At 46.2% G+C, this 23,429-nt stretch overlaps 1 protein-coding gene across 1 annotated transcript in view; it reads left to right on the forward strand.

Annotated features, from left to right (window-relative positions):
• The window catches only part of STIP1 (stress induced phosphoprotein 1), a 50,905-nt gene extending 31,360 nt beyond the window's left edge, over positions 1–19,545 (forward strand). Inside the window, exons 6-14 of the mRNA XM_044274127.1 lie at positions 328–454; positions 7,057–7,159; positions 8,323–8,443; positions 9,306–9,402; positions 14,547–14,671; positions 14,937–14,973; positions 16,816–16,919; positions 18,346–18,518; positions 19,223–19,545. Of these exons, the coding sequence (XP_044130062.1) occupies positions 328–454; positions 7,057–7,159; positions 8,323–8,443; positions 9,306–9,402; positions 14,547–14,671; positions 14,937–14,973; positions 16,816–16,919; positions 18,346–18,518; positions 19,223–19,295 (960 nt within the window). The 3' untranslated portion in view covers positions 19,296–19,545. The remainder of the gene's footprint in view (positions 1–327; positions 455–7,056; positions 7,160–8,322; positions 8,444–9,305; positions 9,403–14,546; positions 14,672–14,936; positions 14,974–16,815; positions 16,920–18,345; positions 18,519–19,222) is intronic.
• Positions 19,546–23,429: the final 3,884 nt, after the last annotated feature.

Genomic DNA, 23,429 nt, shown 5'->3' on the forward strand with positions numbered 1-23,429 from the left:
CTGTTTTGTCTGTTGGGACCTTGTGTTCGGTTTGGTCTCATGACAGTGTACAGTTTTCTGTTGATTTTTACTTTTTAATTTGGTCTCTCCTACTGCTGGAGCAGAAACTGAAATGCTCTCCAGGCTGGAGGGGGTATAGCCTGCAGGGGAGGAGCTAACAGTTTTCAGCCTAGTGTCGCCTCCTAGTGGCAGCAGCAAGCTATACCCAAGGTCCTGTGTCCCCCAATGAATAAAGCGAGAAAAAGATTTTACAGGTGAGTTCACAAAAATCTCCTTTTTGCAAGGAACAGGATGTAACAGGTTTTCAAATGTTCTTATCTACCTAAGGCTCAAAAGGAGAAAGAGTTTGGCAATGAAGCTTACAAGAAGAAAGATTTTGAAACTGCACTGAAGCACTATGCTCAAGCCCGTGAACTTGATCCAGCTAACATGACTTATATTACAAATCAGGCAGGTAAGTTCCAAATGAGGTCTTCCTTTTGAAATGATATATCTAACTTTATTTTTTAATCCCTTAAGGATATCTCTCATCTTCATCAGGGTAAGGCTACATGCACACGACTGTATGTGGTTTACGGCACGCAAATTGCGAATCCGCAAAAAAACAAAAACGGATGGGGTTCCGTATGGCAGCTTCTTTTTTTTTTTTTTTTTTTTATTTTAATTTTTTGGCGGATTCATTGTAATAATGCCTATCCTTGTCCGCAAACTAGAAAACAATAGGACGTGCACTTTTTTTTTTTTTTTTTTTTTTTTTTTTTTTTTTTTTTTTTTTTTGCGGCGCAACGGAGCGGACCTACTGATGCGGACAGCACACGGTGTGTCAAATGAATGGGTCCGCATCCTATCCGCAAAAAAAAAAATGATCGGACACGGAAACAAAATACGGTCGTGTGCATGAGGTCTTACAGCAGGAAAGGGATATAACACCATCTAGTGGTGTAAAACGTCAGGCAACACAGAAAAGAGAGAAAAAAACAGGCCGTTTTGAGAGCTCCATTTATACAAGCAGTCAAATAACGCGAGTGTTTGATTTCCAGTGTGTGTTTGTATTAAGTGTGTGACTTTAGATTAATTGACTTCGGATTCAGGGACTTCAGTGGGGGACTGCAGTAGATCAGTTTATTACTGCATTTTATTGTATTTTTCTCTCTTCTTGCGTAATCCCCATTTAGTATGTGTTCCATTGACAGCGCAGTCCAGTGCACATTTTGTCTAATGTATGCAGCCCTGGAACTGCTGTTTGAGGGTGCATATATTTGTTCAAAATGTGAGCAAATTTAATTCGAATCGCATATTGAGTATCTAAACGAGCGAATTTCAATACGGAGAGGCGTTGACAATTTGGAAAAGAGTTTGCTCACTGAGCAAGCACTCTTTGGGGTAGATTTGGGGGAGGGTGGTAGCGAGGAGGGTGAGGTAGCTAGCTGGATAACATTTAGAAAGTGGGGTAGAGGGAAGAGTGCCAGGGAGGCTAGCCCTGATCTGTCACACCCCAACAAGTTTGCACGGTTGGCAGATGAGGGGGATGTCAGTTCAGAGAGCACTGCTGCAGCCAGACACTTCCTCTGTGAGTCGGGGGAATGTCATCTCCAGTAAGCAGGAGAGCAGGGCAGGCCAGACAGGTGCTGGTAGTGGGAGACGCAATTATTAGGGGTACAGATGGGGCGATCTGTCACAAAGACCGGGATCATCGAACAGTGTGTTGTCTTCCTGGCGCTCGAGTTGACAGATTACTGGGAGGGGCTGGAGAAGATCCAGCAGTCGTGGTCCATATCGGAACCTATGACAAAGTTAGAGGTAGGTGGAGCATCCTTAAAAATAATTTTAGGGATTTAAGTCAAAAGCTTAGGGCAAGGACCTCAAAGGTAGTATTTTCCGAAATACTACCTGTACCACGAGCCACACAAGAAAAGGCAGCGGGAGATTAGGGATGTTAACAAGTGGCTCAAGAACTGGTGTAGGAAGGAGGGGTTTGGGTTCCTGGGGAACTGGGCCGACTTTTCTATCGGCTACAGGCTCTATCGTAGGGATGGGCTGAACCTCAATGGGGGAAGGGGCAGCTGTGTTGGGGGAGAAGATGGCTAAAATGTTGGAGTGTTTAAACTAGGGACTGGGTGGGAGGATAATAGTGCAGTTAGTGTCCTGGGGTAAGGTAATAGAACTGGGGGAGGAGTGGAAGGAGGGACTAGAACATTTCAGAAGGTAAGGTGTAGGGTAAAAAAATATACATAAACCTCTTAATCTTATGTATACTAATGCCAAAAGGAAAGAAAAATCCAGCACTTTTAATGTTCATTTCAAGCCGTAACTTCTTTATTCCGGTGGATGCAAAAATTACAGCTGTTCAGATCACAAGCGGTAAAAACACGCGGTCTTGTGTCAGTCGACGCGTTTCAAACATGGCAGTTCTTATTCATGACTTTATGAATAAAGTCATTTGACACGGTACCACATAAAAGGTTATTATATAAAATTAGAATGTTTGGACTGGGAGAAAATGTCTGTATGTGGCTAAGTAACTGGTTCAGTAATAGAAAACAGAGGGTGGTTATTAATTGTACACACTCAGATTGGGTCATTGTCACTAGTGGAGTATCTCAGGGGTCGGGATTCTTTACAGTAAGAGCATTGAGACTATGGAACTCTGCCTAAGGTAGGGTTGGGCGATATCAAAAATATTCAGACGATAACGGTGTTAAGAAATTTATCACGATAAATACCTGTTTAACCCCTTAAGGACTCAGCCCTATTTCACCTTAAGGACTTGGCCATTTTTTGCAAATCTGACCAGTGTCACTTTATGTGGTAACTTTAAAACGCTTTTACTTATCCAGGCCATTCTGAGATAGTGTTATTTATTTTATTTTTTTCGTCACATATTGTTTTTATTTATGAAAAAATACCAAATTTACCAAAATTTCTGAAAAATTAGCAAATTTCCAAGTTCTACTTCTATAATACATAGTAATACCTCCAAAAATAGCTATTAGTTTACATTCCCCATATGTATACTCCATGTTTGGATCATTTTGGGAATGCCGTTTTATTTTTTGGGGACGTTACAAGGCTTAGAAGTTTAGATGCAAATCTAGAACCTTTTCAGAAATTTTCAAAAACCCACTTTTTAGGGACCAGTTCAGGTTGGAAGTCACTTTGTGAGGCTTACATAATAGAAACCACCCAAAGTGAACCCATTCTAGAAACTACACCCCTCAAGGTATTCAAAACTGATTTTTACTAACATTATTAACCCTTTAGGTGTTCCCCAAGAGTTGATGGCAAATGGAGATTAAGTTTCCGAATTTAAAACCTTTTTGCCAAATTTTCCATTTTAACCACCTCCGGACCGCCTAACGCAGATGTGCGGTCCGGAGGTGGCGGCCCTGCGCAGAGTCACGCATATATGCGTCATCTCGCGAGGGCCGGGATTTCCTGTGAACGCGCGCACACAGGCGCGGAAGGTAAGCGAGTGGATCTCCAGCCTGCCAGCGGCGATCGCTCGCTGGCAGGCTGGAGATCCGAATTTTTTAACCCCTAACAGGTATATTAGACGCTGTTTTCATAACAGCGTCTAATATACCTCCTACCTGGTCCTCTGGTGGTCCCTTTTGTTAGGATCGACCACCAGAGGACTCAGGTAGGTCAGTACAGTCGCACCAAACACCACACTACACTACACCCCCCCCCCCCCCCCCCCGTCACTTATTAACCCCTTATAAACCCATGATCACCCCATATAAACTCCCTGATCACCCCCCTGTCATTGATCACCGCCTTGTCATTGATCACCCCCCTGTCAGGCTCCGTTCAGACGTCCGTATGATTTTTACGGATCCACAGATACATGGATCGGATCCGCAAAACGCATACGGACGTCTAAATGGAGCCTTACAGGGGGGTGATCAATGACAGGCGGGTGATCACCCATATACACTCCCTGATCACCCCCCTGTCATTGATCACCCCCCTGTAAGGCTCCATTCAGACGTCCGCATGATTTTTACGGATCCATGGATACATGGATCGGATCCGCAAAACACATGCGGACGTCTGAATGGAGCCTTACAGGGGGTGATCAATGACAGGCGGGTGATCACCCATATACACTCCCTGATCACCCCCCTGTCATTGATCACCCCCCTGTAAGGCTCCATTCAGACGTCCGCATGTGTTTTGTGGATCCGATCCATGTATCCATGGATCCGTAAAAAATCATGCGGATGTCTGAATGGAGCCTTACAGGGGGGGTGATCAGTGACAGGGGGGTGATCACCCTGATTACCCTGATCACCCCCTGTCATTGATAACCCCCCTGTAAGGCTCCATTCAGACGTCCGCATGCGTTCTGTGGATCCGATCCATGTATCCATGGATCCGTAAAAAATCATGCGGATGTCTGAATGGAGCCTTACAGGGGGGGTGATCAGTGACAGGGGGGTGATTACCCTGATCACCCCCTGTCATTGATAACCCCCCTGTAAGGCTCCATTCAGACGTCCGCATGTGTTTTGTGGATCCGATCCATGTATCCATGGATCCGTAAAAAATCATGTGGATGTCTGAATGGAGCCTTACAGGGGGGGGTGATCACCCTGATCACCCCCTGTCATTGATAACCCCCCAGTAAGTCTCCATTCAGACGTCCGCATGTGTTTTGTGGATCCGATCCATGGATCCGTAAAAAATCATGCGGACGTCTGAATGGAGCCTTACCAGGGGGTGATACAGGGGGTGATCCGGGAGTCTATATGGGTGATTACCCCCCTGTCATTGATCACCCCCCCACCCCCCCTGTAAGGCTCCATTCAGACTTTTTTTTTTTGGCACAAGTTAGCGGAAATTTTTTGTTTTGTTTTTGTTTTTTCTTACCAAGTCTCATATTCTACTAACTTGTGTCAAAAAATAAAATCTCACATGAACTCACCATACCCCTCACGGAATCCAAATGCGTAAACATTTTTAGACATTTATATTCCAGACTTCTTCTCACGCTTTAGGGCCCCTAAAAAGCCAGGGCAGTATAAATACCCCACATGTGACCCCATTTCGGAAAGAAGACACCCCAAGGTATTCGCTGAGGGGCATATTGAGTCCATGAAAGATTGAAATTTTTGTCCTAAGTTAGCGGAAAGTGAGACTTTGTGAGAAAAAAACCCAAAAAATCAATTTCCGCTAACTTATGCAAAAAATAAAAAATTTCTAGGAACTCGCCAGGCCCCTCATTGAATACCTTGGGGTGTCTTCTTTCCAAAGTGGGGTCACATGTGGGGTATTTATACTGCCCTGGCTTTTTAGGGGCCCGAAAGTGTGAGAAGAAGTCTGGGATCCAAATGTCTAAAAATGCCCTCCTAAAAGGAATTTGGGCCCCTTTGCGCATCTAGGCTGCAAAAAAGTGTCACACATCTGGTATCGCCGTACTCAGGAGAAGTTGGGGAATGTGTTTTGGGGTGTCATTTTACATATACCCATGCTGGGTGAGAAAAATATCTTGGTCAAATGCTAACTTTGTATAAAAAAAATGGGAAAAGTTGTCTTTTGCCAAGATATTTCTCTCATCCAGCATGGGTATATGTAAAATGACACCCCAAAACACATTCCCCAGCTTCTCCTGAGTACGGCGATACCAGATGTGTCACACTTTTTTGCTGCCAAGGTGGGCAAAGGGGCACATATTCCAAAGTGCACCTTTCGGATTTCACAGGCCATTTTTTACAGATTTTGATTGCAAGGTACTTCTTACACATTTGGGCCCCTAAATTGCCAGGGCAGTATAACTACGCCACAAGTGACCCCATTTTGGAAAGAAGACACCCCAAGGTATTCCGTGAGGGGCATGGCGAGTTCCTAGAATTTTTTATTTTTTGTCGCAAGTTAGTGGAATATGAGACTTTGTAAGAAAAAAAATAAAAAAATAAAAATAATCATCATCATTTTACGCTAACTTGTGACAAAAAATAAAAAGTTCTATGAACTCACTATGCCCATCAGCGAATACCTTAGGGTGTCTACTTTCCGAAATGGGGTCATTTGTGGGGATTTTCTACTGTTTGGGCATTGTAGAACCTCAGGAATCATGACAGGTGCTCAGAAAGTCAGAGCTGTTTCAAAAAGCGGAAATTCACATTTTTGTACCATAGTTTGTAAATGCTATAACTTTTACCCAAACCATTTTTTTTTTTTGCCCAAACATTTTTTTTTTTATCAAAGACATGTAGAACAATAAATTTGGCGAAAAATTTATATATGGATGTCGTTTTTTTTGCAAAAAAATCGTTACATTTTGATTAATAACAAAAAAAGTAAAAATGTCAGCAGCAATAAAATACCACCAAATGAAAGCTCCATTAGTGAGAAGAAAAGGAGGTAAAATTCATTTGGGTGGTAAGTTGCATGACCGAGCGATAAACGGTGAAAGGAGTGTAGTGCCGAAGTGTAAAAAGTGCTCTGGTCATGAAGGGGGTTTCACCTAGCGGGGCTGAAGTGGTTAATCCATTTTTCCCACTAACAAAGCAAGGGTTAACAGCCAAACAAAACTCTATTTATTGTTGGGACGGTAAGTATACTGCTCCCCCGCTCCCCACTACACTTTACCATGGCAAACAGGACTTTAGCGTCCTGGCAGCCATGGTAACCATTCAGAAAAAGCTAAACGTCGGATCCGGTAATGCGCCGAAACGACGTTTAGCTTTCAATGGGCATTAATTTCGGATCCGGCCTTGCGGCAAGTGTTCAGGATTTTTGTCCGGAGCAAAAAGCGCAGCATGCTGCAGTATTTTCTCCGCCCAAAAAACATTCCGGTCCGGAACTGAAGACATCCTGAACGGATTTCTCTCCATTCAGAATGCATGGGGATAATCCTGATCAGGATTCTTCCGGCATAGAGCCCCGGCGACGGAACTCTATGCCGGAACAGAACAACGCAAGTGTGAAAGAGCCCTAAGTTACAGGCTGACACTGATCTGCACTTAGGGTGGCCAGGGGTCCTGGATGGCCGCCCAGAATGGATTTAATGTATTCCACCATTGAACTGACCTGTCTTCATCTGTTATCCAGCTGTATACTTTGAACAAGGAGATTACAATCGGTGCAGAGAGCTATGTGAAACAGCCATTGAGGTCGGAAGAGAAAATCGTGAAGACTATAGACAAATTGCCAAGTAAGTCCCTATCGAGTCATTTGTGACCCTTAGGGCTGTTTCACTCGAGCGAGTCCATTGCGGGAATTGCGCTCCGTGTGGGAGTGTGATTCTCCATGATTTATAATGCTATGTGCCTCTGCTTGACCTTATTTCTGACCGCTTTGTCACTATGATTCTGTGGATAAAAGGCCATGCAGAGATCCATAGCATTATAAATCATGATAATGCTGTGTGCTCCTGCAAGTCCAGAGCGGAGGATCACACTCACACACGGAGCATGATTCGCTCGGGGACTATACAGATGTCACATGTAAAATTTGCTTTAATGTTACAGCGTTCACTGTGCGCTAGCAAGGACTACTCTGCAGGTTAATACAATTAGTGATACCAAATAAGTGTTTTGTTTTATTACTACTACTACTACTACTAAAAAAAAAAAATAGAAAATCTTCTTTTTCTTTGCATCACTATTTTATGACAGCCATAACTTTACAGAGTTGTGTGAAGGCTTGTTTTTTGTTGGGCAATCTAGTTTTTGTTAGTACCATTTTTGTGTGGTACATACAACATTTTGATCACGGTTATACAATATATTTTTTTTATTTTAATTTTTTTGGGGGGGGGCGGGGGAATAAGGTAAAAAAAATTGACTTGTGTATTAAATTTTTTTTAAATATATTTTAATAGCTCAGACATTGGACACAGCGATACCTTTTATGTTTTTAAATAAATGTACAATTGGGAAAGGGGGGTGATTTGAACTGTTACACTTTTTTTTAACCATTTTACATAATAACTTTTAGCCCACTTAGAGGGCCTAGAACCTGTCCCATACACAATTACAGAGAACTATTATGGTGACTGAGATTCTGTCTCAATGCCTGCTGAGCTGTGCCTCGTATACAGCGTTGTAGGCAGATTACCATGACAAGCCTCGGAACTGATCGGGGTTAGTCAATACTTTACACTGATTTCTGATAAGTTACAAATGTTCCTTTTGTGAAACATGTCAGTGCTTTTATATTGTAACTTCATGAAAATGCAGATGCTCTTGGCTTAGCAAATTGCCTTTTTGAATGCATTTTATTTTAAGACCCTTCTTTACAGAAATTTCACTGATTATATTAGAAGGGCATTGAGTTATGTGCACTAGTTTATAACGGTGTTTCCTTTGTCTGCAGAGCTTATGCACGTATTGGAAATTCCTATTACAAAGAAGACAAGTACAAGGAAGCAATTCAGTTCTTCAACAAATCTTTGGCAGAGCACAGAACACCAGATGTTCTTAAGAAATGTCAGCAGGTCAGTACTCGCGGGAGCAGAAGTAAAGAAATGTGTAGTGTGTACAGACGTAGGATAACTTCTAAAATACTGTTTAGATTTGAGGAGATTTGCGCATATACCATATGAGTAGTGCACTGATCTCTCTCCCAGTTTGCACTACTTAGGTAGTTTGACCAATTATGTCCATATTGTTGTGCCTCCCCACCCTCAACAAAAGGCATCCAAAACTCACAACTTTTTTTTTATTTATTTTTTAGAGGTTGTTCGGTTTCAAGGCTGAACCCGGTTATAAGCTCCCCTTCACTCCTATAGCATGTAGGATTTCCTTGCTCCGATGCTCCCCTTGTCTTGCGCTGCATTGCGCAGGGTAAGGCCAGTTAGCCGGTGACATACTGGGGATCCACCTAGCAGGGAGCCCGGTGACGTCACTGGCTTAAGTGGACGGTGTACAGCACTGTTCTGGGCATTTTTAAAGGCAGTGTCTGCCTCTGTATTTTGTTGATCCTTAAACTGCAGAATACGGTCATCTGCATGAGGCCTTAGAAAATATCTCACTAATGAGTTGGGCTTGCCACAACTCTATAAAACCCCACCCATCTTTTAAACACATTCACACGTATCTGAAAAAGTGCAGGGGCTTCATAAATGTAGGAGTTTTGCCCAAATGTGATATGTTTCAGTGTATTTATGCCAGAAGAGTGACCTAAACACGTTAAAAAATATCTTGGTGGAACAAAAATTTGTGCACTTTGCTGAAATGTTCCAGTCAGGTTTTATGTTGTAAATCTGAAATAACTTGGATGAATTGATGTCCACGAGTTATCTTTAGTTTTACATTGAGAAATGTGAACTATAATATGTGTGTGTTTTAAATCTATAGGCAGAGAAAATCCTAAAGGAACAGGAACGCCTAGCATATATAAATCCTGAGCTAGCTCTGGACGAGAAGAATAAAGGCAACGAGGCCTTCCAAAAAGGTAACTTTTTATGTTTCCAAGGACTTGTGCACAACATAGTGTTCGGTCCACAAAGTACAGATGCCTTCTGTGTGCATTCTGTATTTTTCTTACATCAATAGAGATCTATTCTCATCTGCAAATATGGACAAGAATAGGACCTGTGCTGAGATTTGCACAAGAGACACAGGAATTTGCAAAAAATACTGATGTGTGCATGGCCCCATAAAAAAAAAAAAAAAAAAAAATGGGTGCGTATGTTAATTAAATAAAAGTGGGTAGGATTATAAGAAAAATATGGTCGTGTGCATGAGCCCTAGAGGAGCTGTGCATGTCAGAAACTTGTAAGTTGTTCATCTGTCTTAAAGTGTACTTTCAACTAAGGCTCCTTTCACATGAGCGAGTATTCCACGTGATGCGAATGCATTACGCCCGCACTGAATCCGGACCTATTCATTTCAATGGGTCTGTGTACATGAGGGTTGTTTTTCACGCAATGCACAAATCGCAGCATGTTCTAATCTGTGTTTTTCACTTAACACTGGCCCCATCGAAGTGAATGGGGCTGCGTGGAAATCTTACTTGCGGATGCGATGCGTTTTTCACGGATGGTTGTTAAGAGATGTTGTTTGTAAACCTTAATTTTATCACGCGAGGGAAAAACGCATCAATGCGCATTGTACCTGCGCAATAAAAACTGAATTGCAGTTGCAGGCAAAACTGAATGAACATGCTTGTAAAATTGCGCATTTGAAAATGAACGCATCCAGACCTAATCCGTATCGCTTGTCTGCAAGGATCCGCCTTCAAATGCTTTCAGTTCACTTGCGTTTTTCCGGATCCGGCGTGTAATTCCAGCAAGTGGAGTACACGCCGGATCCGGACAACGCAAGTGTGAAAGAGGCCTTACATCTTAGTTACACACACCAAGATCAATAGGTCGGAGTTCATGCCATGTACTGTATGTGGGCCTGCAGCTCTCACAGGCCTTGGCACATGCCGGCTTCTTCCCCAGACTGGGATCCATGTCAGAAGAGTTTAGCCTGTATTTGACCACTTCAGAACCTTGTAATTTCTAGTGGATGGCATTGGGGGACACAACACCATGGGTATATGTCCAACTACCACTAGGAGGCGACACTAGACATAAAGTGTTGGCTCCTCCCCGTTGGGCTACACCCTCTCCACAGGCACTAGACAGACCAGTCTTGTTCTAGTGTCCGTAGGAGGCAGACCTGACCTGCTTTTTGTGCAGGTCATCCTGCTACTTTTTTTTTTTTTTTTTTTCTTCTCTGCAGGTTCCGGCCTGCTGCAGGGGTGGCTCCATTGTGTTCCACTTTAGTTGCCCCCCTGCGGGCGCGTACTCAGTTACCTGGCAGCCACTCAGTCCCCAAATCTTTTTCCGCAGTGGAATTCTGGCAGTCCCACGGTTCCCGTGTCGAGTCCGCCAAAGGGGGTGCTTACTGCTGCCCTTGAAGATGTCTGAGGGGGGAGTATGTTAGATTAGGGTCTCCCACTCTCCTCCCCGAGCCTGGGCGCATTTCCCCCCTCTCCTTCCTTCCCGGATATCTACATCTCTCAGCTGTATCCTGGCCCCAGAAGCCCCCTGGCCTTTCGTTTTTTCCCTCTCTGGGGGTCGCTTCTTCAGTTCTGGAGACTCCTCTCTCCCCCATCTGGCCCCCGTTCATCGCGGCAGCTCTGGAGCACTTTCGCGGCCGCGCTCCGCTAATTTAGGCCCCAGCTTTTCGGGCCTACTAGGCCACAACTCCCTGCCCACTTTCCGACCTTCCCGGACTTGCTCCGTCACCTCCCCTCCGTGGGGGGAGCCTGGGACGGGCCTCTCCTGCCTGCCAATCCAGCTCCAGGTTCCCTGCTCTGTCTCAGAGGGGCGGTTCTTCCTTCGGCTGTGTGGCTTCTGCTCTCTCCGGGTCGCCATCTTCTGCTCTCCTTCTCAGGGCACGCTGCACTGCTCCTAGGGTCTGGTAGGCAGCCTCTGGCTGAATTGCTCTGCAGATTGCTAGCCACTTTTCTTAGAATGGCTAGTTGTCCATGGCCAATTCCTTCCCCTATGGATATTCAGTTTTTTGTTGTCCTCTGGTGGTTCAGTTCCTGGTTCCTTGTGAGCCCATAGCGGGTACTCCTTTCTGGATTTCTTGTCCCCGTTCATTTGACCACACAGATTCTGTATGATAATCATTGTTTGGGAGGGGCCTGGGTTGATTGTTTCCCTTGTGGGTTCGTTCCAATAGCCCTGTGGACCTCTTGGGATTTGTGTCTATCTTCCCATCCTCCCACGTCAAGTACCTGGTGTTGAGTGGTTTAGTGCTACGGGTTGCATTTCCACCTTCCTCCTGTTTTTGGAACCTTCCTCCTTTAGACTGTTGGGAGTACTCTCCTTCTCCTCCCATGTACCTCAGTCCAGTGTGTCCCTGCTGAGATTTCCTGGGCCTGCATCTACCTGATACTTCATTTGGTCGTAGTTTCTCCGGTCTTGTGCTTCTCAGCGATTTATTTTGTTTTCAGAGGCTCGTTCTTTGTCTCCTGGTTTTGGGATGCAGGTCTTATCTTAGCTTTTCTTGTTTCCTGGCCTTTACTTACAACCCCCTCCCTTTCCAAGTGTTGGCGGTTTTCTCCTTTCAATAGGACGCTTAACTTCATCACCTGCTTTGCAGTGGGGGGGGGAGTCCTGCTCCCTTCATGTGAGCCTTGCTATGGCTTCCCTCACTCCAGTGTGCCATTGCTGAGGTTTCCTGGGCCTGCATCTGGTCCCCTTTTTCCCTGATGCTTTGTTTGGCCAGAGTTTCACCGGTCTTGCGCTTCTCAGCGATATTTTGTTTTCAGAGGCTCGTTCCTCGTCTCCTGGTTGGGGATACAGGTCTTATCTTTGCTCTTTTCCTGGTTTTTACTTACAACCCCCTTTCCTTCCAAGGGTTGGCAGTTTCCCTTAGCGCCTTTTGGGATTTTTTCCTTTCAATAGGGCGCTTAACTTAACCTGCTTTGCGGTGAAGGGAGACCTGCTCCCTTCACAGTGAGCCTTGCTATGGCTTCCCTCACTTGTTTGGCCTTCAGTGGTTCCATGTTCTCTTGCTCCCCTGGCCTGTCAGGGGTTGGCCTCAGTGTGTTATTGGAATGTTAGGTAGCTTCAATACGCGGTGCTGTCCTACTTTCTCTCCAGGTTCCCCTTTGCCTTCTTCTTGCATTTGGGTCGTTCTCCCAGGCCTTTGTCCTGTGGTGCTGGCGGTCTTCACTGTGGTTTCCTTGGGTTTCTCCCTTGTATGAGGCTTCTTGCCTATTCCGTGCTTTTCTCCTTTTGGGTCACATGGTTTCCCGCACCTGTATGCCCAACAGGTGGCATGGCTGTTCTTTTGCCACCCTCGGGGACTGCTTTGGGATGTCCCATGGTGCTGTGTCCCCCAATGCCATGCACGAGAAAATTTGGATTTTTTTGTACTCGCCGTAAAATCCTTTTCTCGTAGTAGGCATTGGGGGACACAGATCCCACCCTATGTTTTTTACTTCTGCTTCTCCGGGCTGGTCTCTTGATCTTTCCTGATACGGGAGTTGTTGGTTCCTTGCCTTTCTTCTCTCTCCTACTGCTTTTGGTACAAAGTGATCTGTCTAGTGCCTGTGGAGAGGGTATAGCCCAACGGGGAGGAGCCAACACTTTTCTTTTTTTTTTATGTCTAGTGTCGCCTCCTAGTGGTAGTTGGACATATACCCCATGGTGCTGTGTCCCCCAATGCCTACTACGAGAAAAGGATTTTATGGTGAGTACAAAAAAATCTAATTTTTCCAAATTTGTGTTTTTTACTCCCTGCCTTCCCAGAACCATAACTCATAGCTGTATGAGGGCTTGTTTCTTGCAAGTTGTAATTTATAATGGCACAATTCACTGTTTCATACAATGTAGTAGAATCTGGAGCGAAATTTCAAATTTGGTTAGATTGGGGGGGAGGGGGAGCAATTCCGCCAGTTTTTTGCTGTAAAACTGACCTAGTCTCTTCATTCTCAGCACGATTACAATAATACCACATTTTATACAGTTTTTCAATGCTTCCAAAAAAATAAATGCTCATGATAAATTAAAAATAAAAAGCTTTTTGTATTTTTGTTATATATTTTTTTTTTTATCGCTGAAAGCAGTGTACAGGCTCAGGCTTCAACTGGCTGCTAAGTAAGCCTCATTAGCTGCCCAGTTGTCTGGGGAACCGGTGTAAACCTTGTCTAGCCTCCTGCAGAGCACAATAGGGCACCTGCCCCCATTTTTTTCACGTGTGAATATGTCCTTAGGCAACGTTTTCCATTGTCTTGAGCAGTTGATTTGTGAGTGTTTGTTTATAATTGGGTTACATCTTGATAGATATGTGTAATTAATAAATTTTATACATATTTATGTTTTTGTTTTGTTTTTTTAATTCACAATTCCTGTGTACATTTGTACCATTGCCAGTGAAGTATGGATCAACTTTTGGACACATTACATCACGTGTTGTAGTTCTCTTTTGGGAACAAATGCTAAATGTCACATTTGTAAACCTTGTGGTGTGTCCACGCTTTTATGGAGGCATTCTAATTATAGCTATTTAGCTAATTATTATCTTGTAGGTGAGGCTGATTCCTGTTTCCTTAAACATTTGTAGATAAGTTAAATAGTACTCGTAACCCCTCCATAGGGTTGATAAAGGGGGTCTAAAGCTGGGCAAGAACTGTGGCGAAACTTTCAGATGAGATGGCTGATGCCAGTTTTGGAGACGTGTTAAAACCCTGGCCTAGAAATACTCAGTAAATATATTCAGCCTAAGACGAGGAGTTCCAGTTGCCTAGATTTGCTTTTTCTCACTACCTTAGATAGCACTCTATGTAATTACACCTGGTCACCACTGCGCTGTCGACGGCAAGCAGGTAAACAAGGGAAGGCTGCGCTCACACAACTAGCTGATCGGCGGGGGAGCCGGGTGTCAGACCCCCGCTGATCTGATATTTAATGACATATCCTGAGGATAGGTCATCAATATTAAAATCCCAGAAAACTCCTTTAAGTGATGTATATCTATGTGAATGATTCCATCTTATTTCAAAAATACATGACAACAGTGTTAATGTCGTCCTCTGTTTTTTCCTTCATGGGCAGACATAATATAGATGAAATGTTTTTTCTCTTGCAGGAGATTATCCACTAGCCGTGAAACATTACTCAGAAGCGATCAAGAGGAATCCAAAAGATGCCAAACTGTACAGCAACCGTGCTGCATGCTACACGAAGCTGCTGGAATTTCAGCTTGCACTAAAGGTAATGAATAATATGAATACCGCTGCAATGATAAATGACCAAGCATTTGGACACTGCATTCTGATGAGAACTCTAACCATGGACCTCCTCAATTATTAAAAGCCTGTCTATAGTTTTGTACAGGACTTCTCTGAGAGACTCTTAAATACTAATGTGTCCCACATCTCTTCTTCACTTCTTCCCTGTGCCCCTTCAGTACTGTGTAGTTGTCCAAAGCTTTCCTATGATCTGTTTGTGGTAAGTGATCCTTCTGTACTTCTTTCAGGACTGTGAAGAATGTATACGACTAGAACCTGCATTCAGTGAGTGTCTTCTGTGTTTTACATGTCTGCATAGTGAGCAAGGTTTTAGTTTTAGGTGTTCTGCAGTTCTTATTGGAAGAGAACCCCAGTGCCTAAATAAGATGAGTTGAGCCACTCTATGATTGCAGAGCTTTTAAAGGAGTATTCTGGTTGTTTCAAGTTATCCCCTATCCACAGGACGGGGCAAAACTATTAGATTGGTGGGGGTCCTACCGCTGGGACCCCCACCGATCATGAGAATGGAAACTTTGTGCCCCCTGCAGCCCCCCTGAAATGAAGGAGGCAGCCTCTCAATTCATTTTTATGGACATTCCAGAGATGATCGCTGTCCTTGGCGATGGGATCCCCCACCCCGATCTAATAGGGGATAACTTAAAGGGCTATTCCATTTAGAAAGGGGTTGTGTGGGACCCTAAAACATGTCATTTAATTGTGTAAACCGTGTCTGGTCTCCTGCTGAGTAGGGCTGCAGCTATCAATTATTTTAGTAATCAAGTATTCTACTGATTAATCAAGTACTCGAATAAGAAAAATCTAATTAAAAGGATGTTTTCTATAAAAAAAAAAATCATCAGCTCCCCTGCCATCAGTTCCCCCTCCAGTGCCATTAGTTCCTCCCCAGAGTTCCATCAGTTCCCCCTTCGATGCCACCATCTCCACCCAATGCGACCAGCTTCCTCATGTCATCAGTTGATTCCCCCCCCCCCCCCCCCCCCCCAGTGCGATCAGCTGCCCCCACTGCCATCAGTTCCCCCACTCCCCCTCCTAGACATCAGTGCTCGGCCGCAGCGCCAGTGAACTAATATACTTTCCTTTCCTGTAGGAGCACTGCCGACACTCCAGAGATCTTCCATCCTCTTCTTCACGCGCTGCACTGGGACCTGACGTCACACAGCATCAGGTCATAATATGTGCACCATGTCCTGACGATGTGTGTAGATCAGGATTCAGTGCAGCACTGTGCGGGCAGGAGGGTGACCACGGGGCATGAGTTATGGCAAGCTCTTCACTCGCTCAATGGTCACATGGCACAAACGAATCGAGGATTATTTTTTATTTTTTTTGTCGAGTTAATTAATTTGAATAATCGTTTCAGCCCTACTGCTGAGCATAATAGTGTGCCTGTCACCTCTTCCTGAGTCTTCACTTCAGTCTCCGTGCTCCCTCTGCGCTGCATTGTTTACAACCAACACTTCGAGGTTGTGGGTGTAGATGAGCTGCAGCCACAACACTTCCCATAGGGCTGTGTGCTGCGAGATCTGGCAAAAAAATGTTAACGTCTACTACACCCTTTCCTGGGCCAAAAACTCTGCCCAGCCCCATTCACTTGAATGGGGCTGAGCTGCGCCTAGGCCACATGGCAGATGTACGTTGCCTTCACTGGCCTAGCAAGAGGACTAGGTGTTCAGAGCAATGCTGCCTCTTCATACAGCTGATTGTGGCAGGGAGTTCCAAGTGTCTGACCCCTGCCGATCTGATAGTAATGACCTCTCCTGAGGATAGGTGATTGATATGGAATTCCTGGATAACCCCTTTAAACATGGCTGACTTCTTTTCATGATTGTTCATTGTTAATCTTCAACCAACAAACTTTGTTTTAGTTGAAATCCTCTGTTTTGATCAACTTTATACTAATGTGCAGGGCCACGTTTAGATCATATTCCCAACTCCTTACAAGGTGCTGTGCCGCTAAGAAAGGGAAGTACCTACTTCTCAGTCTAGAAAGGCTACTTATGTGCTCAAGTCCTGATTGTCATCTGCTTTTAGGGTTGTATTTGGCATCATTTTAAAAATCAAGGCAAATGTCTTTAATCTATACATTATTTTATTTGTACTCGTCAGTTAAAGGCTATACTCGCAAAGCTGCTGCATTGGAGGCCATGAAAGATTACACTAAGGCTATGGATGTCTATCAAAAGGCACTAGATCTGGACTCTGCATGCAAGGTACAGTACAAAAACCTGCCATAAGTTGCTATCTAATTGTGGATACTCTGAGCCTTTGTGCAAGCCAAGTATATAATAAAGCAATTCAAGTACCATAGGTCAAAGTACTTTTTTCTAGACCCTATACATGCTGTTAAAGGGGATGCATTATCAGAAATCAAGCTTTTGTTACACCTATTTTTTTTTTTGAGAATTTTTCAGTTATTTTTTTAATTTTCCATGTTACCATATTTAAAAAAAGAAAACACTAAAGTCATGCAAGTTTCACACTGGCTCACAAGTCTAATATTCGGCTGACATTTTCTGTTCTGTACAAATCACTTTTTAGCAGTCAATAGGCAGCATTACATTGAAAGATAAAACCTCAGTGTAGAGAACACAAGATCCACCATTGGCAATAGGAGATGGTCACAGCTTATGTCCTTTTCATTGTAATATATGGTCCATGTAACTAATAATAAAATGTATTTATATAGCGCCACCATATTCCGTAGCGCTTTACAAGTTCATAGGGTTCATATACAAAACAAAAATAACTGGATAATATGCAACTGAAGTCGGGCCCTGCTTCCAAGAGCTTACAACCTGAGGAATTGGGGGTGACACATAAGGTAGTTGATTGTGAGAAGTAGGATTTGAGCCATTATTGAACTGACAGGAGTGGTGGCGGCTGATCTGCTTCGGGACTACTAGACTATCGAGTTTAGGCCAGAGGAGTCGGTGGGGGAAAGGTTTAGTCCGGGAAAAATTATTTTAGCTAGCTTGATAAGCCTGCCTGAAACGATGGCACGTTTGACGGTGGAGAAGTTGTGGATTGACCTAGTATGCCGGGGCAGAGTATTCTAGAGAGTAGGTGCAGCTCGAGAAAAGTCTTGAAGACGGGAGTGAGAGGTACGAATTATGGAGGTTATTAATCTTAGGTCGCTAACAGAACGGAGAGCATGAGTAGGGTGGTAGATGGAGATGTATGGAGGTGCGGCATTGTGCAGAGCTTTGTGGGTGAGGGTGAGAAGTTTGAACTGTATTCAGTAGTTGATGGGCAACCAGTGAAGTGACTGGCACAGATTAGTAGCATCAGTGTAGCGGTTGGATGGATAGATGAGCCTGGCTGCAGAATTTAGAACAGATTGAAGGGGGGAGAGTTTAGTGAGAGGGAGACAGATTAGTAAGTGACTGCATGTAACTGCAATAAAGAACATCTGTAAATACTGTTAACATGATGGGGCAGCCATCTTGCATGAGCATGTTAATGTTAAAAATGTAGTCTCAAAATAAAAAACGGATGACAAAAAGGATATGTATCAGTATCTGGTTTTAATTAGTAAAAAAAATTATACATTCCCTATAAGTGATCAGTAAACGCTCGGCTACATAGACAAAGATTTGTGACATAAATATAAACTGTGTTTTTAATTTATGTACATAGGAAGCAACTGATGGCTATCAAAGGTGTATGATGTCACAGTACCATCGAAATGACAGTCCCGAGGATGTAAAGCGCAGAGCTATGGCAGATCCAGAAGTGCAGCAAATAATGAGTGATCCAGCAATGAGACTTATATTAGAACAGATGCAAAAGGATCCACAGGCCCTGAGCGAGTGAGTAATTCACATGAGTTAATGAACATTTTAAGTGTACTATCCTTTTACTCAGAAGTACTCTGTCATAAAGATTTTTTAGCTTATTTTAAAGACTTACTTTAAAGGGTTTTGACACCAGGGACCCCAGCAGATTAGCAGCAGCACTCGCAGTAGAACCGTGGCCTTCTCACGGTTTCCCTTATGCCAGTGACGTCACCGCTATTTCAGTGGCCTGGGCATAGCTCAGCTCAATTTACCTCAATGGGGCTGAGCTGTGCCCAGGCCATGTAAATAGTCCTGAAGTCACTGGCATGCAGGAAACGGCTAGTAGGCCATGGAGCTCGCAGTAGCACCACGGTCTTCTCAAACAGCTGATCTGCGGGCGGGGGTCCCGGGTTTATGAACGTTTGCCGATCAGATGCAGATGTATGGGTGAGAGTCTGGCCACTGAGACCCCAATAGATCATTATCCTATGTCCACCCCTTTCCCCATTGGTCTAATATTGAGAACCTATAAATACTGGACTTTGTTCTTAAACCTTTTTTTCAATATAGGGATATTAGCCTTTCGTTGGTTGATTGGCACCTTACCTGAATGTAGAATTGCCATAAATTGGGATGCCCAACAATCTAAGATCCAGAGTAGGCTCCTTGTCTTGATGGCAGTATCTATTTTTATTTTATATTCTGTATAGGGTAAACTATGTCTTTTGTTTTTCTAGACATTTGAAGAACCCAGTTATTGCCCAGAAAATTCAGAAACTGATGGATGTAGGATTGATTGCTATTCGGTGATGAACTCCTTGCACCTTCTTTTTCTCCAATGTTGTTATCCCTTCTGCTACTTCTTTATTGCTGTCCACCTGTGAGGAAGCACTTGAGTGCTGAAGGACATGCCAGAAAGTTTCCTCTTGATTCAGCAAAGTACAGGGGAGAGATCTGTGCGCCAGACACTCTAGTATTGCGCTGTTTTTCTGTCATTCTCTCCCATTTGCTAAGTTTATTAATCTGTAATGATGTTAATAAAGAGCAGCACGTGACAAGATTTGATTACTCATATAAGTGTTGTGTTTATCTTAACCAGTTGCCTATCAACCAACGATCTTATACATCATGGCGATAGGCTGTTAAAGGGTTTTTCTCGCCCATTTTCCTTGGGGGACACAGACCTTGGGTATAGCTCAGCTCCCTAGGAGGCGTGACACTAAGTAAAACTGTTAAGCCCCTCCTCCATCAGCTATACCCTCAGCCTGGAGATAGAGGCTACCAGTTTTAGCTTAGTGTCCAAGGAGGCAAGACACTCCCTGCTACTGCAGGGCTGTTTTCTCCTTGTTGTAATTTTTTCTCTAATTTGTTATTTTATTTTTGTTTTTTCCTAGGGATACCAGAGACGCATTGGCCTCTCTGCTCTCCCGGGGTGAGCTGCGCCAGTGCCAACTATCTGCACTGCTGCCTCCCCCACAGAAGCAATAGGGGATCTGGGCAGCAATGGCTCCCCTACATCCCGCCAGCTAGGGGGTCGCCCGCACGCAAAGCCCCTCTCCCAGCTTCCTGCCACTGCGGTGCCAGTAGCTGAAGGGGCGACCCTGCTGGAAGGAACTGAGGGTGAAGACAGGTAAGATGGCTTTTCCAGCCCATACCCTGTCCCTATTTGCACTGGGTTTGGGGGGGCACCCGTGGTCGTCATTTGAGCGCTCTGTAGATCTCCCCATCTGCGGCTGCTTCCGCTCCCCAATGGCTGATTCCCCACGCTGTTTATTGGGCCCGGATTACTCTCCTGACATCCTTCTCCCTCCCCGCCGCCGCCGCTCCGTGCGTGATCGGGGGGCGGGGCTTAGGCCCGACATCGGCGGTTCGGGCTCGGCGGGGGACATTGTGACAGAGGAGGCTCGGTGAGGTCACCCACCTGCATATCGCCGCGCACTTGGGCCTGCGGGCCTTATTCTACGGACAAAGGTTTTCGTTTTTCACGCTCCTGCATAAACCTGAGAGTCACGGCAGCAGGGGGCGTGCTCTTTTTTCGCGCGCGCGCGCGTCATTGGGGGCGGAGTTACGTTCTCCTTCACAGGAGACATTCAAACGTGTAGGGGGCGGAGCTTCTTCCCGCGCCTCTGCTGAGGTTTTTTGCCGCGCTTCCTCACTCCGTTCTGGAAGCTGAGCCACGTGGGAGACTCCTGGTGCATAGATTGCGTTTCTGGGACGCACGCTCTCTGCTGTTGCTGCCTTTCTGCAGCTGTTGATCTGGACTTCACTCCTGACGTTCTTCTGACACTGGTAGGACAGTTAACCCTCTCCTAACCCTCCTGGTCATAGCTGCTGCAACCCCTTGTGGTCTCTGTATCAGGGTACGACCACTTTTTCAACATGTCAGATCCCACGGGTGCCCCCAAACCCTGGTACCATGCCTGTACCGCCTGCAAGGAACTTTTTCCGCGTGGGCAATCTGAGCCGCATTGCCTTGCATGTCAGGCCCCGGTGCAGGGCCCGCTTTCTGCTGCGCCCCCCGGTGCCTCTGAACCCCCTGACTGGGCTAGGTCTCTGTCTCAGGCGGTGGAAAGCCTTACACACGTAGTGGGCCGTCTCGTGGATAGACCGCCTCTCCCGCAGGCTGCCACAATCCCTGTCGCACCCGCTGGGACTACCGTTTCTGCCGCCCCCACTGATTCCCTGCCTCCCAGCGAATCTTCCAGGGCCCGGCATATTCAGAAACGTTCAAGGGTTGAGCGCACATCTTCTCCAGATGCTTCGCTCTCTCCGCCATGCGTGCGAGCTCAGTCAAGTCTATCCTCTCAAAGGGATACGCCTTCTGAGGGAGAACTGGCGGATTCGGACGTGGACATGGACTCAGAGCTTCCGTCCAAATTGGCGTCCGCGGTGGGGCATCTTATCACTAGCATCCGTGATACCTTTCACATACACGATGACCCCCCCAGCTCTGAACAGGCCGGCGTGTCCTTTCTTCGCCCCAGACAGGCCTCCAAGGTCTTTCCCATCCACGCTGATTTTTCTTCTGTGGTGTCCAAGGCTTGGACCCGGCCTAACGTCCGCTTTGTTACACCCAAAAAGCTGGACATTTGTTATCCCTTTCCAGCGGATTCTGTGACCACGTGGACGTCCCCGCCTAAGGTTGATCCTCCCGTGGCTCGCCTGTCCAAAAGCACTACTATTCCTGTACAAGACGGATCTTCCCTCCAGTCTGCTGAGGACCGTCGTACGGAATCCCTCTCCAAGGCCATATTTACTGCCTCTGGTTCGGCCCTTAGACCGGTCTTTGCCTCCGCCTGGGCTGGTAAAGCGGTCTCTGAATGGGGTTTGCAACTGGAACGGGAGTTAGGGTCGGACGTCCCTCTACAGGACCTCCGTTCCTTAGCCCAACTAATTGTCCAGGCCGGAAAATTTGTCTGTGAGGCCTCTCTTGATGCGGGTGCCCTCATTGCCCGTTCCTCTGCCCTGGCAGTTTCTGTCAGGAGGGAACTCTGGCTGAAGGTTTGGGCGGCGGACGCCGCTTCCAAACGCTCTTTGGCTGGCCTACCATTCACGGGTTCCCGCTTGTTCGGAACCCGTCTGGACGAACTTATATCTGAGGCCACAGGTGGGAAGAGTACTCACCTCCCCCAGTCCAGGCCGAGGGGCGCCCCCCGTGGTCGCGCTGGTTCGTCCCGTTTTCGGTCCTTTCGCAAGCCCACCGGGTCTAGACCCGCGGCCGGTTCTTCTTCCTCTGGCCCAGCCCAGGATAGACGCAAGAAGCCGTTTTTTCGGACGCAATCTACCTGGCGCAAGCCCCAGCCCACACGGGCTCCCACAGGCCAGCAGCCCTCTGCCTGAAGGTGCGCCCCCACCCACCCGGGTGGGGGGCCGCCTTCTACTGTTCAGGAACGTATGGCGGGCCCACATCTCAGACGCATGGGCGCTCGAGATTGTATCTTGCGGATACAAGATCGAATTTGCGTCCATTCCGCCAGACCGTTTCTTCCGGTCCCGTCCTCCGCGGGATCCCGTACGAGCGGCCGCCTTCTTCACGGCCATTCGCTCTCTAATGGACAAGGGTGTCGTCGCCCCCGTGCCTCCGTCGGAAAGGTTCAGGGGGTTCTACTCGAACCTCTTTGTGGTTCCCAAGAAGGAAGGCTCAGTGCGACCGATCTTGGACCTAAAGCGCCTGAACCGTTTTCTCCGACTGCAGAGATTCCGGATGGAGTCTCTCAGGTCCGCAGTGGCCTCCCTGGAAAGAGGGGATTTCATGGCCTCAATCGACGTTCAGGATGCATATCTCCACGTTCCGGTTGCTCCATGTCATCACCGCTTCCTGCGCTTCGCGGTAGGGGGACGATCACTTCCAATTCGTCGCCCTTCCCTTTGGTCTGGCGACGGCTCCTCGAGTATTCACCAAGGTCCTGGCCCCTGTCTTGGCCCTTCTGCGTTCAAGAAGTGTTTTTCTTCTCCCTTACTTGGACGACATCTTGGTCAAGGCACCCTCCTTCTCTCAGGCATCCGGCAGTGTGGGACTCACTCTGGAGACCCTGACGCGGTTCGGTTGGATCATCAACCACCCCAAGTCTTCTCTTACCCCCTCCAGACGGCTGATCTTCCTGGGGATGCTCCTGGATACGGAGTTGGCGGAGGTCCGCCTCCCGTCGGACAAGCGTCTGGCCCTTTGCGGGTCTGTTCGCAGTCTCCTCCGTCATCACCGCCCTTCCCTCAGATCCAGCATGCGGTTGTTGGGGAAGATGGTTGCCTGTTTCGAAGCGGTGCCGTTCGCACAATTCCGATCCCGCACCTTTCAGAGGGCAATTCTGTCGGCCTGGGACAAATCACCGAGGAGTCTGGACAGGACCTTTCTTCTGCCTCCCCTGGCTCGGGCTTCCCTCAGCTGGTGGTTGCATATCCCTCTACGGGGGAGGTCCTTCCTCCCACTGAACTGGCTGGTGATTA

Source organism: Bufo gargarizans, unplaced genomic scaffold (genome assembly GCF_014858855.1).
Source record: "Bufo gargarizans isolate SCDJY-AF-19 unplaced genomic scaffold, ASM1485885v1 original_scaffold_1489_pilon:::fragment_2:::debris, whole genome shotgun sequence".
Classification (NCBI taxonomy): domain Eukaryota; kingdom Metazoa; phylum Chordata; class Amphibia; order Anura; family Bufonidae; genus Bufo; species Bufo gargarizans.